This window comes from Falco biarmicus, chromosome 1 (assembly GCF_023638135.1).
Source record: "Falco biarmicus isolate bFalBia1 chromosome 1, bFalBia1.pri, whole genome shotgun sequence".
NCBI lineage: Eukaryota > Metazoa > Chordata > Aves > Falconiformes > Falconidae > Falco > Falco biarmicus.
The window spans coordinates 57,307,587-57,327,063 of NC_079288.1; the positions used below are offsets into that span (position 1 = coordinate 57,307,587).

The window sequence follows — 19,477 nt, forward strand, 5'->3', positions numbered from 1 at the left end:
AATACGAGGAACAGCTAACCCAAATGTTGTAAGATAGTGTATTAACTTGTGTTCCTCTCAGATTTTTATGATAAAAGCATTTTTGCGCTACTTCATGCTGTTATCGTCAATTATCAAGGTTCCTCTTTGCTGAAGCGAGACATCTATTAACTTTTCAACTTTACACAAGTCCCTATAAGCTTCTAAGGATCTCTTTACTGCAGGTGAATCTTTACTGAATCATGTCCACTCCATTAGTTCAGTATGACTGTTGCTGGACTTGCTATTCTGGAAAAGTTGTATTATCTAATTGTTTGCATTTTACAGCATTTTCCTGAGTAGATTCTGCCCCACCAAGGGCAAAAGAGATTATTTATAAACAGTAATTAACACAATTGCACATATATCAAATAAGTTCCTTTCTATCATAGTCTCTCATAAGGGTTCATTAACAGAAGTGGTCATCAGGATAGCCTCATTTAACACTCACCTTCAGATCCTGTTTGACTAGCTCTTTCACTGCCTGCCAGATCCACCAAGTTCTACAAATTCATGAAATATTTCACAGGTTAGTTCTGAGGCATTTTAGATCCTCTAAATCTCTGCTAAGAATTTAATAAATTAAAGTTACACTCCAAAAAAGCAAGAGGTCTGTCATTATTGGAAGTAATCCATAGCTACGACACATACCAACCAATACTTTCAAAGACACAGAATAGTTCTTATGAACTCTATTATATCATTCTGAACAGTATTTCAAACATGCACTACAAGTCCCTCTACCCTCCATAACAAAAAAATAAACCGTTTCTCAGTATATAAGCATTCACTACAGATTCAAGCCATAGGAGGCTTCATAGAATCACAGAAAATCCAGTCCATCTTTCATGGGAAAGTGAGCCTAGATGAGATTATCTAGCACCCTGTCCTGTACCAGCTGTATGTCTCTTCCTTGCCTGTCATTGTGGTGATAAGGAAAGGAAGAAATGGTACACCAGAGGAGAAGCCTCACTCTAAATCTGGTTCAAAGTCAGTTAGACCTTTATAGCATCCCATAACAATTTGTTTGAGCAAGTAGCCCTCACTTTAATTAGTTTGTTTAAAATGGTAAAATGCTGTACTAACTCCATCAAGCAGCAACAGACCAAAAAGGCCAAAACCCCTTCCCTATCTCCACATTAGCAGAGGTTCCTATAAAGTCAGTTGGAACAGAGACAGGGAAGGTGTGTAAAAGGAGTAGAACCATTAAGATATGGTGAGAAAAAAAAGCAGGCAGTTTGCTCAAATACTGCACCAGCAGTGTTTACATTCAGATCTCAGAGCTTTTTCATATGAAGCCAGAACAGAAAGCTCTTTCCACAATGCACGCGAAGGACTTCAAGCTTGCTAAATTGGGAAAAGCATTAATACTTTTCTCACTCCTTCAGTAGATTTGGATTCTCTTCTGAGAATCAAGAAAAGGCTGTACAGAAAAGGCTTCAGAAACCAAAACACTCCTCTAGAGATGAGCAGTGTAGTCCCCCCAGCTTAAAGTATTTCATATCCTAGTAATCCACTAAAGAGATGTTAAGTGGTGTTACTTTTGAAAAAAAAAAATATCTCCTGGCCTTTGCAGCTATAAGCCACGTGTTCTTTTAACAATTAATTCTGAGGCTAAGAGAAGCCTTAACATTACCCATTTTACAAATAAGTTCACTAGGTTTGTCAGCAGTCGGGAACAATTGCAGAGAAAGCAGTGTTTAGCAAAATGCAACAGCACTCTGACAATAGCCCCTTACACTTCTGGGAAGGGCGTGAACTCCCCAGTCCAGCATGAATTGTGTAGGAACTACTCCCATGTCAGAACTCCCTTTGGTGGGAAGATATCCTCTAGGTAACACCCCAGGAGTCTCCCTGTATACAGTGAACATATTTCTGATCACCTGCCCAAGAAATGTCTGCTAGAAATTAACAACAAACCATGCTTGTAGTGTCACAATAAAGTAACATTATTCTCTCAAACAAGTGGTAACAATAAATTCTCTACTTAAATGCCTATTTAATAACTTCTTGGAGTATAGCTTACCAAGTGGGATACCATCACTGCTCCCTCACAGTTTGCATTTGCAGGATCACTTCGTTCTCTGCTTTCAATGATCTAGAAGAGGGTACAATAAAATCTTTGTCAGTTCAAAAATAAAAAACCCCTCCTAATAGTGAAACAGTTCTTACCATTCTGAAGATGGTGTGAGAACGGCTGCTGTGTTCGTTCATTTTTGTTTCTCCATAATGGCGATTTTCTGTCAAAAAGCAATATTAGAGTACTTCTGCTTATGTTCTGGTTAACTGGACATAGCTTTAAAATAATGCTTTTTCTCTGTTATCTTAAAAACATTAATTTCTGAATATAATCTCAAAGAGATACCTCATGATGCTAGATATATTCAGCAATGCTTTTCTAAGATATCAGCTGATATTGGCTAAACAACTTACTTTCTCCTTTTCTGATCCATGCCATAACTTGTTCTGGAGCAACCACTACCTCTTCAATCAGGTCTTCTACATACGTATTCCTCTTAAGAACAGAAACAGTAATAAATCTTACTGAACTCAAACTCACTTCAATACATTAACATTACTAGCAATTATTATAGCATTTGTTCAAGTTTGCTTCCTTCTTAAAAGGAAGCAACATCAGTTGAATGTTTTTTCTGTGAACACAAGGTATAAAGGTCTAAACTTTCCTCATCAGAACTGTAGCCTAAAGACACAAGAAACATATCTAGAAAACTTGCTAAAAATAAAATTGGTAAGGGAAATAGTCTTCCGGACACTTTCTAAGGGAATCCAGGAGTCCCTTTCTCAGTAAATGTTACAAGGCCATAATCATAACTGATAAGTCTCCTTTCTTGCCAAGTTCCAAAAGCATATTTTCAGTGGCCTAAACAATCAAAAACTGGTGGTTTATTTTTCTATTTGCTACAAAGCTTTATAACTGAAGATGGCATTAATATAAATTTATGTTTCCCTACTGATCGTCTTACTGAATTGTTCTAGCCTGATGGTTATTCTATGATTACAGTAGAAGAAAATTATACCTACATCATAGATGATATGAAGATGGTATTATAGTAACTGTATTTCTGGTGGAGACTACTAACACATTAAACTAGAAGCTTAATATCATGTTTGTATAAATTTTATTAGCTTGACAGTGATTACTTGGGTGTTGTCTAAGTTCAATAAAATATATTATCCTGAAAAACTAAAAGAGATTAATTTTCTCTTACAAACATTTATAAAGATAAAGCAGCAACAGTATGCCCAACTTCACTGTTGTTATTTTACTATATCAAGTGTCCTTCTGCTAATTCCCAAGATAACAATTACACAGTTTGACACAGGAAAGTCTTCAACTAGATTCCTCTGAAGGCTGTTTTTTGTTTTAAAAAACACCTTCCTTCAATCTAAGCAGATATGGTACTTGCACTATATAACATCCACTTACATTAACATCCTCACGAATTCCTAGAGGTTTCTTTTTCCTGGTATCACAAAGCAAATCTGTAATGGTTTCATTGTAGATTTCCATGTAAGAAACCCTTAGCAAGAATTCTCGATCCGGAATCTAATGTTCAAAGAAAAAAAAATAACAGACTAACCAATGAATACCTTTTAATGCAAGTATTCTTAAGTCAATGAATATGTTTGGATACCATTCCACAGATTTCCCCCCCCCCCATCCTCTTCATACATTAGCAATACCAATGCAGAATTATTTTTCTTCTACCCCACCTCCTTCCAGCTGCATTAACACTATATCAGTTTTAGTAGGCTATAAAAGTAAGGTAACTGTCCTACAGAAGCATGACAATAACTCTCCTACTTAAATACCCTTTCCATATCTAACCTCCTCCTGGTTAGGCTCCTTCCTCTGTGTACCTAGTCTTCTCTCCCTCTTTGCTTATATTTACCTTGCTGCTGCTTCTTCCCCTGCCTCCCTGGTAAACAATACTGGGTTGAGGAAAGGCTGCACAATGAACTCAAGGACTACAGCACCATGGAAAATTTTCTTGGCTTCAGTTACTTTTGTAGACCCCCTAAGGTACTCTACACCTCCTCAAAGGGGCAGTGAAAGTCACTTAATGATTGCCTGAAACCCTCAGGTCAGAAGCAAGTGCTCTGCAGATGATGTTTTGGAAATCACTGTTTTGACTTGCACCTTCCCTTTGCTTCCTATTACCATAGAGCAATTAGCCTATGATTCTTTTTAAAGCCTGAAATAAGTAAATTTAGTATCATACTCTTCCCACTAAAAAGTCTTTAAATACTGGTAATTTTTTTGAATTTAAAAAACAGAATAAGCAAAGCTTCACATTGCTTCACCTACCACATTGAGCGGGCATCTGTTTGTATTTGTAACCAAAGTTTAGTGTATTTGCAAGTTTAACAGCCCCCCATAGCTGTGTTCAGACTTGATTCCTACTAACAGTCCCATTACTTTTTTTTTTAAACCACTCATCTTTGCAAGGATAGCAAAGCAACTGCAACATATGGTTCAAGATAAATTAGTTTCTTTCATAAGTTCCTTGATACTAATTAACTTTTATGTGACAATCACAAATATTACTAGTCCTTTCAGTCACTTCAATTTAATGGAATTGCTTACCTCACAAATGATTTTGAAAACATGTTGAATTGCTTTAGGGATAATGCCTACAGAATCTTCATTTCCCATCATTGTGTATGTCTTCCCTGAAGCAGTCTGTCCATAAGCAAAAATTGTGCCTAGAAAGATGGTTAATTTTTACTAATTACGTATGAAATACATTATAAACAGGATTTAAACACAGTTTTAAGACTTACCATTATAACCTTGCACAGCTGACTGTATAATTGGAACAGCTACACCTTCATATAACTGCTGAGTGTTGTCACTTGACTGAAATACACGATCTTGAAAAGAATTTTAAAATAAAGCATGTGAATCCATTGTATTGGATGTCAAAACCAAGCTGCCATCTTACTCACTATTGCTGACCTCAAATCCAGTAAGTGGGCACCAGATTGTAGGATAGTTCAAACATAAAATGTATTGTGGCACCAGCACAGGCTTGTTTTTTTTTAAAAAAAGAGATATGAAACACAGTACCAAGAAAGATACAATGAACAGACAAGTAAAAAACAACAACAAAAAAAAATGATCACAGTTATATAGTCACCCCATTTAATCCCCAAACCAATTATGGCTACTTTATTTTTGAGGACTGTAAGCCTGACAAGACAGACCGATTAAACTCCTAGCCTGGAGAACACTTTGATTGAATCTGCATTTTGGGAAAAATCATTGTAGTGGCTATATTCATGTTAATGAGCAGATCAGTAGGAAGAGACTCAAAGCAAGGCTGTTAGTTATGAGAATCTAACATTCACACTAGGCACTTTTCCATTTTAGGTTTAGGTTCCCCCACCTCCTTCTCCCTAAATGCACTGGACTAGCTAACGTAGTCCATTTCTAACTGGAATTAATTTGAAAAGAATCCCGCTCATGTTTTCTAAAACCACTGTACGCCACAAACAGGAACAGAGAAAGCAACATCCATCAGGAAGCTGACTTCAAAAGCACATTCCTGGTACTGACTACAACAGACATCCTGCATGCCCCAATGGCACATCTTCAAATTTATGAAGTTGGAAGGAGGTTCAAGGGTATTGCAAAAAGTTAAGGTCATTCATGTTAGTTGGCACATTCAAGTAGTATGGTAACAAAGATCCGTGTAAGCATAAAAATGAACTGCTTTTATAGTCTTACCATAACTGAATACTCTTGTACCATTCACGTCGGATATCGTATTATTTTCACTTCTCCAGTGCAGTGACACTTTATGTTCCAGATCATTTTCTCTAAAAGATGAGATGTTGTTAAGGTTATTAGGTTAGGACTCTGCTCCTGTAATGGGCCCACCCCCCTCCCGCCATGGGGTGGCAACCCCACATTTGTGACCCCACCTCCCCCTCTCCACAGTGATATGAGGATTGTTTACTTTAAAAATGGAAAAGCAAGGGGAAAGAACCATAACTACCTATAGTGAAAGACAATAAAGAATTTGAAAAATCTGAGGATGTTAGTTAAATCCGTACAGTTATTAAAACACAGCTGTGAGGAAAGGAGTAGACACTATTAACATATCAAGCTGGGACACAAAATAAGCTCAAGGAGAACCAAATCATTAAAGAGACAAAACATAAAATTACTGGAACTATGTGTGATCTAACCTAATTAGCACAGTAAAAGATCCACCCTCGAACAAAGAGTCTCCTACTGACAAAGCGCCTTCCCCACATAGCACACTCAGGGAAAAGAACGCTGTACTTTTAGAGACGGGGCTTACGAGAACCTGTGAAAATTAAGTGCGACGGCTGCTCAAATTGTGTAAGATATACTGTGTATTAAGAGGTGTGCTAGCTTTGTGGAATTACTGACCACACAGCACCCATCTCTGCGGAGACGCGTAAGAAGCTAATTACTCCGTGTGTGACCCGGCTCTCGCACACCGGGTGGAGCCCAGACCCGGGCTAACAGCGAGGCGGCAGCGGCGCTCCCGAGGGGCCCTGCTGAAGGCCGGGGGGAGGCGCAGCAACACCCTGGGAGGCCGAGGGACCTTGAGGCCGCCCGCAGCCTCCCCTCCGGCCCGGGGCTCAGGCGCAGCCCTCCCAGCCGGCCGGGGCCTCACCTGGCAATGAGTGGCCGCACACGCACGCAGACGGTCACGGCTCCCTCGTCCGCCATCCCCGCAGGCGCCGCGCGCAGGACCTGAGGGCAGCCGCCTGCCGCGCACACCCAGCCAAGCAACGCACTGGCCCAACCGCCGCCGGAGTTTAAACTACTCCCGAAGCCGCTTCCTATTGGCCCGCGCAGGACTGACGCGACGGCGGAGCATACCACTCGCCACGGGCTGACGGGGGAGCAGGGAAAGCGTGGTGCGGGGGCAGACGGCCGAACGCCTGCGGCACCCCCCCGGCTGCGGAGCGTCCCGCGGTGGTGCCGGCCAGGGCTGCGGCGCCATGAAGAGCGGCGGCCGGCGGGGTACGCAGGAGGATGTGGGGTGTTGCGGTGCGCTCGGCCAGTATCTCAATAAGCTCTCTACTGAATGTAAATAGTATACTTTCGCGCATAAAAGAGACATTTGTATACAATTACTTTTTTTTTCTTTTTAAGTAAAATTTATAAAGGTATTGAAGCGCGGGTTAGAAAAACAACGTGCACGCCGGGTGAACGGTAGTTACTCCTTACAAAGCAGTGTTATTCTAGGAACCAGAAGCAGACTGTTTGCCCACTCCTCTGAAACAAGGCTGCTTCGTTGTGTTCTCTTCCAGTGACAACGATGCAATCTTCACAGCAGCAGGCTTAGGGGTGGGAAAGGAGGGGAAGGTAGCTACACAGAAGAGCCTACAGAAATCAGAAAGAAGACTGCCTTTCTTTTAAGGTCTACTAATTCATGTTTAAACTCTTAAAATTACATTTTTCTCCTGTGTTTTAATCCTCCTCTTCCTCCTCCTCCTCCTCTTCATCCTCCTCAACAGTGCCTTCTTCCTCTTCCTCTGCTGCAGCTAAGGCTTCTTCCCTCGCAGCTTTGAAAGCCAGCTCCTCTTCCAGACTGGGGTCTCTTGTCTCAGTGATTTCTGGCCCGCTGGGGTATTCTGGTTGCACTGGTGGAGGCAGTGCGGGAGTGTGGTTCTCTGGACTGTATTTATGACCCCAGCCAAAGTAGATGTTGTCAAATTTCCTGAAAAAGAAAACCGAAAGATCACATATTCTTCCCCCAGCAAAACATCAGTGGAGATAATGTCAGGCTTCCTTGCTCTGCTGTGCAAAAAGTCACTGTGGTGCAGATATCCTATAACAGAAGTATTTAAAAGACAACACCTCTTTTTAACCATCTTCTGCTTAAAAATCTCCAAATGCTAAAATGATGAAGGCTGTACTCTGTCACTCCACTATATTGCAGTATGACTCCAACTTCACACAGGTAACAGTGCTGTTCCTGACACTGCCAGCTCCAGTGCCCATTTAAAAACAGGAAGAGGTAAGGAATGTACCATGTGTAGTGGAAACAAATGAACATTGGAACCACTGAATGTAGCTGTTGTAAAAAGTACCACAAACACAAGAATACAGCTTTCAAATCGAGGACTGTGCCCAAATAATAACTGGACATTTACATCCATTAACTTTTATACCTGCCTTTCCAATGATTAATTCATTTTCAGTCTTAAATACATGTGTACTGTTGCTGTGTGTATTTAAGTGACTTCTGCATCAGTCTCTGGAATAGTTAGAATTCAGTCATGAATTAATAATAAAGCAACTTTAACTTCATTAGACAGGTATCTGTGTTTAGCATACACGGTCTGTGTTGTAACCAAGCAACTCACTTGCCAGACGCAAAGGCATATGCTCCGGGCCATCGGTTAGACTGGAGGATTGCAACAGCGTATTGCGGGATCAGGGTTGTAGAAGGCTGAGCTGTCCAAGCAGGGATGTTCTGAATTCCTGGAGGCAGCCAAACACACAGAGTCTATGAATAAATTGACTTACGAGCCTCTGCAAAATATTTAAGACTGAGCTACAAGACTTTCACAGAATTCAAGCAACGGTTATATTAAGTTGCATGTTAGAAGAACCGTAAGACAGAAAGAATAAATGTAGGCGCTGTATTTAAACAGATGGTTTGGATGTATGGGTAGGTAGTACAGGAATGCTGAGACCCATGTACAGAAAAGATCATGCTCCTGAAATTCAGTAGTACTCACTGCTGTTTCTTTTTTCAAGGACTTGTTATCACTTACGGGTAAATTATATAGTTATATTTCACCTTGAGCAAAGAATGGAGAGTAGGAAAATAATTTACTGTTGATATAATCTAATATTCAGGGTCCCATATTCCCATGATTTGCTGCAATAATATGGTACAGTATCTAAAATCTTATTTGTATATCTGTGCATGTGTATGTATATGTATTTATATATTTACACTTGCACACATACTTTTTTTTGCCTAAAAAGATGGTGGAAAAATACCTGAATGTATTTCATGTAGTGAGCTGTCTTGAACTTGCAGTAGCCTGACAAGTCTGAGGTATTTTTTCCATTTATTCTCAACAAGATTGTTAACTACTAAACCCAGTTATTTCAGTTTTAATGTCAATACTGTTAACCATTTTCGTTTTCATCCATTTTATAAAAGAATGTGCTTACCCTACAGGGGCAAACTATATTGCTCCACAAAGTATCAGAGTTCTAAGACTGCAGGTATATATAATACCTACATGCCAGCTTTCCTAGTAACTCCCTATCAAAGACTTCATATTCCATGAAGAATACCTTCATCTTCAGAGAGTGGAGTGAGAAGAGGTGGTCCGATTTCTTGCTGTAGTTCATCTGGCTCCTCTGCTTTCTCGTCGTCTTCATCTTCTTCTTCTACTTCTTCCTCTGATTTTTGAAAAGGATTAAGCCAAACACAGCGGCCCTATAATTGATATGGAAAATAATTAATCCATGTAAGAATCACTGAAAGAATGCAAGCCAGTTAAAACAATTGGTTTTAACCAATGCAGTAAGGGAGGGGGAGAAGAAAAGAAAAATACATTTTCCGTAACAGGTATACTGTGGGCAGAATATTGTATCCTCTTGGCAGAGTGTTCCCTATACCCTTCGTCCCCCTCCTCATCCCTGCTTACTGTTTCATAATAACCCTATACCTCCGTCATCAGCTTTTTTGTTATTTTGTAGTCTTCAGTTCCTTGCCAGTTGGATTTATATCTTTGCTAGATTACCAGTTACTGCAAACTAAGAAGCTTAATTTACAGACTTTGCCCCTTCTTTTTAAAGTCTGCCTGGTTATTTAGCTACCAGTCAAAAGAACATAACAAAATGTTCCTAAGATTCTAATATGTATAGATTTTATTTTTACCACTATTATTTTGCTGGTAATAATTTTAAGCCTTATTTCCTAATATTTGCTGTTATTTTACACTAGCATTCTTGAATTGGTAGACTGGTCAGCAAGTTATCCAGCAATGATCATCAAATTAGTAATACCTCTTTCCAGCACTAGCCTGGTGTGACGAGCTTTTAAGCTTTTTCATTCGCATGTTTCACAGTAGGAAGTAAGGAACAAAAAACAAAACCAGAAGAAAAAATCAAATAAGTTCCATTTAGTATACAATTGTAAGCTATCTGCATTTTAGCATTGTACCCAAGAAAAGAGAATTTAAACATTTTTGTCAAGTAAGGACTTCAAAAGAGAAAACCCATTATAGAGGATTACCAGAAATTAGTGTTACCTATCAAGGCCTAACTCCATAATGTTATCTTTGGAATAAGTGCTGCACCTAGAAGTTTCCTAAATATATGTATTTATATGTATTTATACATCTGCTATTATGTAAATATGTGCAAAATTATTTATATATTATATATATATATCTCAAATATATTTTCTGTAGAAAATATTTCAGTTCAATACCATTCCTGGTGAAGAATTCAAATGTTCAGGTGAGGAGTGTAATTTACATTCTGAAACCCCACGAGTACTACAGTGTGAATGGTATCTGAAGTCAGTGTGAGCTGTGCCAGAACATACCTGCTTTAGAATATTCTGTACGTGGTGTACCCATGTGGAGAGAGAATCTACCATTTCAACCACAGAAAGAGGCTGAAAATCAGGGTTTTCTTCATATGTATCTCTTTCTCCACCCCCCTCCTCCTCTTCATCTCCTTCCTCCTCTGCAAACTGGTAAAATCCAATGGGAGAGATATGGGTTCCTGCTGAGATCCGAGCTATCTGTGCACGCAGGTAATTGGCCTCATTTCCAGGGAAAGGAGGAAAGCTCACAACAGGAGCATCCAGCCTACCAGTGAAGAACTTCTTGATTTTCCTGGCACAGACAATCTGGGCTGGTGTCACTGGAGGCAACTTCACCCAGGGTTTCCCTGGTTCATTACAGACAAAGTAGACATATTTATTAGCCCCAGTCCCATTTTCTTCTTTTGGGATGACAGGGGGAGGCTTATAGGTGGTCTTTGGTAGTTCGTCTTCTTTTTCTTTCTCCTCGTTTTCATCTTCAACCTCACCCATCCCTTTCCCTCCTTCCTCAATAACTTCTTCCTCTTCTCTTTCCTCATCCTCTTCACCCTCATGGTACTGTACTTCAGCTATAATATAGTTCATCTCCAGGCCCAAAATTTTGCCCCAGAAGCGACAGATCTGGATTGGCTGAACACTAGTTAGTTTTTTAAGGGCAAGGAATATGTGATAAGATTCATCTTTGCTCAAACCAATTCCAGCCTGTTCAAAATAAAAGGCTGTTTCCATCACATTAGGTAGAGGAATCTCTCCCTGGGAAAGAAGATCCGGAGTTAGAACTGAAGAACAGTATAATTGTCTATTTGAAAAATTATACATGTTATCCACTGAGCATTATACTTCACTTTCTTGTTGTGCCACTCATTCCCTCAAAATGCTTTGCAGACATTCATTCACTACATCTTTCACTATCATTTAGAAAAAATAAAAATGCCATTTTAAGGGTAAAGAAGAGAATACAGATGAACTGCAGCTTTTAGAACACAGGATTTCAAAATTCCCACTCCTAATTACTGCAAAATAAGGAAAGTCAGAATGCTTACACAAGACTTACAAAGGACCTCAGTGCTAGGGCATGTCAGCTATGTAAGAGGCCTTGACGCCCACAAACAGTGTCACTGTGTGTTTCCTTGTGTTTGTGGCAGATACATTTTGGGAAAATATAATACATATTTTATATATTTAGACACCAAACCAGCAATATTTCTTTGGAGTGAATGTTGTTCTTTTGAAAACCTTGGCATAAAGATCCCTGTATGTTTTAAAATACTGGCCCCTGCTCTTCCTGAAGTCCATAATAAGACTCCAGCTGGCTTCAGTGGAAGCAGAACTAGGCCAGTAATGATTCAATTATTTCCATTCGCTTTATCACCCTTCTCTCATTTCATGGGGGTAGGTGATTACATCACACAAATATATTAGAAGTTGTACACAGCGGGGTAGGGGATTTGGAAGAAGGAGTGCTACTTTTGTGTGGAATTTCTTTGGCCCTACCAGCTTTCTTATATCAAAGCAGATAGACAGAAATATGAAAAATTCAAGATCCCTTTCTGAAATAGCCTATTTTTTTCTATTTTTACCATTGTATACTGTTGCTATAAAATAAGTAATAGGCTATGGAAAAGGTGAAAGACTATCTCTTCTGTTGTTAGTATTTGTATTCTGCAGTGGTAATTCATTTGAATATATACTGGCAACTTCATATGAAAATCAGTATCTTGTTGATTAGTTTCCCTTGGTTATTATAATAATTCTCTTAATTTTTCATTGTGTACAAATGCTTCTGCATATAAGCATCCAAATATGGAAAAATACCTTGTTTTAAGAAGTGGCTTTTCAATTCTAGTAGTTCTTCATTATAACATTTTTTTTATTTTTTTTTAGTTGGAGAAGGAAAGAATGGAACCACAGCTGGAGCTGGAAGGATCACACATTCTCCATTCTCTATTTTACAGTAGCAGCTGTGCACAATATTCTCAAAGTGGTGTCCAGAATTATAGTCACTTTGTGTAAAGAAATGCCACTTTTAGATAAAGAAATTTGGATGCAATATTCCATGCTGAACTGGCATATTGGAGATATTGTAAACATTACTTTCTGTTCATCATCTCTAGAACATATATGATTGTAAAGGCTCGGCATATTAGATTTACTACAGGGAAAAAACCCAACTAAATAATAACCAGATGGGTTTTCTTGTTCACAGCTAGACATGGGACCAGCTCAGCTATGAAGAGGGTACATGGTACTGTGGTTGCTGTTATTTACATGATCATGAGAGGCAATACTACAAAGACCTCAATTTCCTCCCTTCTTCCTTTCCCTTCCTGACATCTTCCCATGCATTCCCTCATATCTATGATACTTATTTTTCTCTGATAATAACTTACTATCTCTTCTTCTAGTTCTTCATCTCCTTCTCCATTTGCCTTGAGGAACAAAGCTTTACGTTTTTCTGCAGCTTCAAATGTTGGAAGAATCTCATATTCATCTCGAAGAGTGTCCATTTTTTTCTGAAACCGAGCCCACTTCACATCCTTGCTGATATTCTCAATTATGTCTACAGCATTTGTGGGCTGTTCATCCAGGATCTTTGTTAGCATATTAGCAAGATGATCATATCTGTTGTGAAAATGTAAATATTATTAGCCTACTATACAAGTCTTAGATGATGTTTTTAGTATCAAAAGTAGCAGCTAATCACCTGGAGCTTTGGAGAAATTGTTGAAATAGTTAGATGAAACTGCATCATGGAGCATTATGGGAAATTAGACCTGAAATTAGTCTGATATAATATATATATGTATAAGTAATCCTGTCTTCCACTTTTGGTGTATATCATACCTGCCTCAGGAGCTGAAGCTGAATTTAAACTTGCTCTTAATCAAATCAATTTCCCTTTGACCTCTATGCATTCCCTCAGGAATTTTTATTCTGAAAGGTGTTGGACACACACAAGTATCACATAGTGATGACTATTGCATTTATAAACAGATTTATATATAAATTTATGTATAGCATATTCTCCCATGCTATATACACACACACAGAGAATTTCACCCTTGCTTAACGTAACCCTTTTCTCTTTTGCCAACACTTTTCCCTCCACTCATACTTCCTACCCCTTTCAATTCTGCCCCTTTTTCAGACTTACAAGTTCAGGCCAGATGTTGTGCTGCTCTTCAGTAAATAGGCTTTTGCATTCTGAATTGCCAGGATTCGGGACTTGGGATCAGGGATCTGATCATCACATGGACTGTATCCTGGCTGATAAAGACCATAACCTGGTTCATGTGGCTGATAGGGTCCATGCCGGCGTTCATAGGCTTCATAGGGATCTTGTCCTGCTGCGTATGTCTGATAGGCACTTTTTGATTTCTGTGTTTGGTAAGGGTCTAATTCTAGTGCATACGACTGATACATGCTTTGCCTTGCCTCCTGTGATTGGTAAGAGTCTTGTCCCAGTGCATATCTCTGGCTGGTGTTTGTTTCGGGCACCTGTAGCTTGTAAGAGCCTTGTTCTGCTCCCTGTGGGTGATCGAGGTGTTGGATCAGGGTCTGTGGTTGATACGGTGCTTGTTCTGGTGGATGGGTCTGGCTGACACTTCTTCTTCGGTCCTGTGCTTGGTAGCGGTCTTGGTCGGGTGCTTGTGGCTGATCCATGCTGTCCCTCAGCCCCGGTGGCTGACCAGACCCTTGCCTTACCCCCCGTTCCGACTGCTGAGGCTGATGCGGGTCTCGCTCAGTCTCCAAGCCCTCAAAAGGTGCCTGCCCGGGGCCCTGCTGAGGCGGGTAGGGTGTGTACAGCTCGGCCCGGCCGGGGCCGCCTCCGGGCCACAAGTGCTCCCCGAGGCCGAGCTCCTGCCCTTCCCGCGGGACAGCCTGGGGCGGCGGCTCCTCGGGAGGCTCGGTCACGGCCTGGCTCGGGCCGTGCGGGCCGGGCCGGGGGCGCCGAGCTGCACCTCGGCCACCCTCAGCGCCTCCCGTCGCGCAGCAACGGCTGCTGCCGCCCGCGGGGCGGGGCGGGGCGGGCGTCGCTGAGGTAACCCGGCCGCTGCTGCTCGGGCCGCCCGGCGGGGCGCTGCCGTGCCGTGCCGGAACGCGTGGGGCCGCAGCTTCTGCCGGCAGGCGGCGCTACCGCCTCGTTTCTCCCCGCGCTCGGGAGGTGCCAGCAGGTTGCCCGCCGCAGGGGGAGCGGCGGGGCTGAGGGAGCCCGTTGGAAGCGGTGGCGGAGCCTCGCGCGGTTGAAGCCGTTGGAGGCGCCGCAGCTGTCGGGGCTGCTGCGCTCGGGTACCTGCTGCCGGCCGCTCGGGCGGCGCGGTGTCCCCTTTGCGTCGCCGCACGCCGAGGGGCAGCCGCGCCCAGATTTCTGAGGGGGCCATTGCCCCCGTCAGCTTTCCTCAGCGCTGGGCGGGAAGCGCCGCCCACGCCCGAGGGGGCTGCCGCTGGGGGTGGGGGCGGGCGGCGCGCCCGGGCTCGCTGCTCTCAGCCCCGCGGGTCTGGGGCGTCTGCTGAGCGGGGAACCCCAGCCTGCCCGAGCTGCTGCCTCTTTCTCTGAGGGGTTTTCAAGCCCTGCTTGTTTCCTTTTATCATGATCTACAAACACCGTTAGTACTCTGTCTTGAACGTTTGTGGTACAAGAACCTTCTAGGTGTCTGCTGGGAGCTGAAGTATGGGTCTTCAAAAGCTTAATCTTTGTTTAAAAAGAAACAAGTTACATTCACTTGTCTTCGTTGTGTGCAGTAGAAAATGCAGTTTAATCTTCTCCTGTTTAGTGGTGATGTATCATGCTGTTTCCGTAAAGTACAAAATTTTTTTCTTTGAGGAGGAGAAAAGTATTGTAAATCCTGATGATTACTCTAAAAAATTGTATTTACAGATCCAAGGAAAGAAAGCAGATGTAAATTAAGTTGGAATGAAGGTGTTCTGGTACAAAACAGTTTTATCCTGTGATGCTATCAATGTTAAGGAGACAACTGACCACAATGTGAGTAACGTCAGTTTGCAACAGTATTCAAATACTAAAATGTAAAGGGCAAATGTCACATTACAGTGGAAGAACCTGCTAACTTCTAGTAATTTAGTTACTTGAGATTTGTTTTACAGAAACGTAGTAAGGCAGTGCTATATGCTTTTGTAGCGCCGTCAGGTATTTTGTGCTACAGTACTATCTACTTGAACAGCTATTTGAGGTTATGTTAATATCCAGTCCTTGTCATATGTGTAAAACTTGCTCACATGCATTATTATCTCCTTAACTGCTCATAGCTAAGTTGGTGAAGAACTCTTACTGTTTGAGTAAAGTTAATAGCACACCTAGTATTCAATAAGGAGGTTCTGAAACAAATGCATAGAGCAGGTGAGGTTTGGGGGGGGGGGGGGGGGGGGAAAGACCTTTTAAGGAGCTGCATTTTAGCAGATGTCTACAGCTGGCCCAAGGGTAGCTGTCAAGTGTTCTCTAACAATTTAACAGGGACAATAGTATTGTCTTAGGGTATCCATGTGAAGAAGTTCTGTGTGGCGAGATTTTGGTAGCAGAGGTGCTACAGGGGTGGCTTCTGTGAGAAGCTGCTAGAAACTTCCCCTGTGTCTGACAGAGCCAATGCCAGCTGGCTCCACAATGGACACACAGCTGGCTAAGGCTAAGTCCATCAGCGATGGTGGTAGAGCCTCTGTGATGGCATATTTAAGAAAGGGATGAAGTTGTTGCTAAAGTACAATGGCATCTAGAGAAGGAAGGAGTTAGAATATGTGAGAGGAATAACTCTGCAAACAGCAAGGACAGTGAAGAAGGAGGAGGAGGTGCCACCCCAGGCACTGGAGCAGAGATTCCTCTACAGCCTATGGTGAAGACCACAGTGAGGCAGGCTGTCCCCCTGCAGCCAGTGGAGGTGGAGGGGAGCAGATATACATCTGCAGCCCGTGGAGGACCCCAGGCTGGAGAAGGTGGATGCCTGAAGGAGGCTGTGACCCTGTGGCAAGTCTGTGCCGGAGCAGGTTTGCTGGCAGGACTTGAGACCCCATGGGGGACCCATGCTGGAGCAGTCTGTTCCTGAAGGACTGCACCCCGTGGGAGGGACCCACGGTGGAGCAGGACAAGAGTGTGAGGAGTCCTCTCCTGAGGAGGAAGGAGTGGCAGGGACGATGTGTGATGAATAGACCACAACCCCCATTCCCCTGCGCTGCTGGGGGGTGGGGAGGAGGTAGAGAAAATCAGGAATACAGTTCAGCCTGGGAAGAAGGGAGGGGTGGGGGGAAGGTCTTTTTAAGATTTGGTTTCATTTCTCATTACTCTACTCTGACTTGATTGGTAATAAACTAATTTCACCAAGTCAAGTCTGTTTTGCTCCTATCAGTAATTGGTGAGTGATTTCTCACTGTCCTTATCTCGACCCACGAGCCTATTGTTTATACTTTGTCTCCCTGAACAGCTGAGGAGGGGAGTGACAGAGCAGCTTAGGTGGGCACCTGGCATCCAGCCAGGGTCAACTCACCACAGTGCTATAAAAATCTCAGCAAAATGCTCTGTTAAGATTATAAGTTGTGTTGAAGTACGGCAATACCGGAACTGTAAAATAGACTTCTTTGTCATTGGTAGGTCAGTTAATGTAACTTTTAAAAAATGCAGTTTATTTTGGTTATTTATTAGAAGTAACCAGAAAAAAATTTTCAGATGGGGCATTGCAAATTTCTGTCAAATTCCAAGAGAGTTAATGCCAGAAGTACCATTGATGAATCTGACCCATTCTGAAACAGCAGTGAAACATACGTTGCCACAAACTTTAATAGCATTTATATGAAGAAATAAAAAGTTTCTGTATTGTGTTCCTACGATTCCAACAAGTAAGACAACATCATAAAAATGTTACATCTGCTGGGTTTCAGCTTGTAGAGGTTTTATTATTGACCCATTGGTCCTTGCAAGGAATGTGCATAGAATCATTTTGCAGATACATTTGCAGATCTTGCACAATGACTGCAGAGGGCGGCACAGTACTTGCAAATTACTTGTGAATGCCTTTTTATTTGGTAACCATATTTCATATTTGGAAGAAGAATTTGATTTTTAGTAACTCACTTCTATAAAAATTGTATAGAATTAAGTTGTATTTCTAGCTGTGATGTTCCATGAAGCAGCTACTCAAGAAAGGGTAACTGCTTTATCTTTTCAGTATTGTTCAGCAAAGAAAACCTATATTACAATTAATGTAAGTTAGGCCATATGTAAAATGTACAGTGGCGCAGGGTAAGGAGTACTACAGTGCAGAAGGATGTTTCAGCAAGGTGTGGTGATGATCTCTTGTTGATACAGAGAAGTCAGAAATAGATACATAATACTGCAACAGAATCCTACAGGATAATGTTCAATAGATATTTAACTATAGCTGTGCAGTGGCAGCAATGTTGGTGTGGACCAGCAAAAATTCAAGGGAGTAAAAAAATTTTGTCACCTGGTAATCTGAGTGCTAAATATGTTGTAACAAAGCTTTTGTTCAAGCTATGTTATTACAGTGACATGGCAAGGATTTTTGTTAGGGGAAGTGCAGGAAATTGAGGTTGATAGTTTTTCAGATACTGGAATGTCATGTCTTTGTGATTATGTTACCGAAGGTGATGGTATTTTTTGGGGGGCACTGTTTGATTGACTGAAAGGTGCAGTGGACACCATGATTAGTGCTTTCTGGGTGCTGCATCACTAATTTATTATAATTTTCATTGATGTATTTTTAAGATTTGGTTTCATTTCTCATTACTGTACTCTGACTTGATTGGTAATAAACTAATTTTCCAGAGTCAAGTCTGTTTTGCGCATATCAGTAATTGGTGAGTGATCTCTCCCTGTCCTTATCTTGACCCACAAGCCTATTGTTATATTTTATTTTTCTTACTTTGAAATTCTTAAATGAAATTTAATAATTTAATTTCTTACCTGTCAGTACCATCAAAGCATGGTGGTTTTTGGTTGCTATTTGTGAGGAGAAAGCTTAGTTTTCTGGCAAAGAGGGTGTGGAAGTTGTGCAACTTTTAAATACATGCTGGGTTTAACCAGTGTCAGCCTAGATACTTTGTGCTGGTGCTCAGAACTGTCCATTTCCTATAAATCTCTAAGATCACAACTGCAGATTTTGGAGGCTGTGTGGTGTGATGTTTGCTAGGATGAGATGAAAAGCAGTGGTGATCCTTGCTAGTGCATTACAGCTGTGATAGAGTTCAAGTGGGCCTGACTTGGATCTGCATATGGCCCACTAGGCTTCTGTTATGTGTTCTTTGTCAACTTATGCAGAGAAATTGGAATGTCGGGTAGTGCCTTCTCTTTAAAAGGCATAACTATGCATCGTTGAGTCTTTCTGTACTATTCTCATCAACTGAACCTGTTTCAGTGGTTCATGTTGAAGATACCCAAATTTGTTCCTCAGAGCTGTACAGATTCTGATGACTGTATTGCTACAACGGTGGAAATGTGGGCTGCTGGGAGTTCGGGGTCTTTGATGACTGCAACGGTGCTACCAGATGGCAGTGGTGTGGTGGAATGAGCATCCAATACAGTCCTCTGCTCTGGCTTGTTGCAGGCTCGTTTCTCCTTGATGTACATCTAAAATTCCCCTTTCTTGGGGGATACAGGGATGAAGGGGAGGGGAGTTTTTGTTTAATGTAGAAATTCTTGGGGATTTTGTTTCTGTTAATATTTGGTTAAGTGACAACAATTTATTGTCATTAATAAAAGGGAGGTTCACTTATCACTTTGCAGTTTACTGTGATAAAACAAACATATTTATTAGAGACTACTTTCAATTTACAATGATTATATGTAATCGTTTAATTCTTATGTGAAGCTGAGCAAGTGCAAGAGGATTGTAAATCGTCACTTC

The 19,477-nt window shown here is 41.5% G+C and overlaps 2 protein-coding genes across 5 annotated transcripts in view; both read right to left on the bottom strand.

The window, feature by feature from the left end:
• The window catches only part of CENPE (centromere protein E), a 38,186-nt gene extending 31,431 nt beyond the window's left edge, over nucleotides 1–6,755 (bottom strand). For all 4 annotated transcript variants that reach the window (XM_056349757.1, XM_056349768.1, XM_056349745.1 and 1 more), the window contains exons 1-9: nucleotides 6,693–6,755; nucleotides 5,771–5,862; nucleotides 4,825–4,914; nucleotides 4,628–4,746; nucleotides 3,467–3,586; nucleotides 2,452–2,533; nucleotides 2,191–2,258; nucleotides 2,045–2,116; nucleotides 470–521 (exon numbers count right to left, since the gene is read on the bottom strand). In XM_056349757.1, coding sequence (XP_056205732.1) covers nucleotides 470–521; nucleotides 2,045–2,116; nucleotides 2,191–2,258; nucleotides 2,452–2,533; nucleotides 3,467–3,586; nucleotides 4,628–4,746; nucleotides 4,825–4,914; nucleotides 5,771–5,862; nucleotides 6,693–6,748 — 751 coding nt within the window. In that variant the 5' untranslated portion in view covers nucleotides 6,749–6,755. The remainder of the gene's footprint in view (nucleotides 1–469; nucleotides 522–2,044; nucleotides 2,117–2,190; nucleotides 2,259–2,451; nucleotides 2,534–3,466; nucleotides 3,587–4,627; nucleotides 4,747–4,824; nucleotides 4,915–5,770; nucleotides 5,863–6,692) is intronic.
• Nucleotides 6,756–7,113: 358 nt separating this feature from the next.
• On the bottom strand, nucleotides 7,114–14,580 carry LOC130152755 (radial spoke head protein 4 homolog A-like). Its single transcript, XM_056346801.1, has 6 exons — nucleotides 13,762–14,580; nucleotides 12,998–13,229; nucleotides 10,605–11,360; nucleotides 9,344–9,488; nucleotides 8,395–8,512; nucleotides 7,114–7,745 (listed from the first exon to the last, which is right to left on the bottom strand). Exons 1-6 carry the CDS (start codon nucleotides 14,268–14,270, stop codon nucleotides 7,496–7,498), a joined length of 2,010 nt encoding a protein of 669 aa, XP_056202776.1. The 5' UTR covers nucleotides 14,271–14,580; the 3' UTR covers nucleotides 7,114–7,495.
• Nucleotides 14,581–19,477: the final 4,897 nt, after the last annotated feature.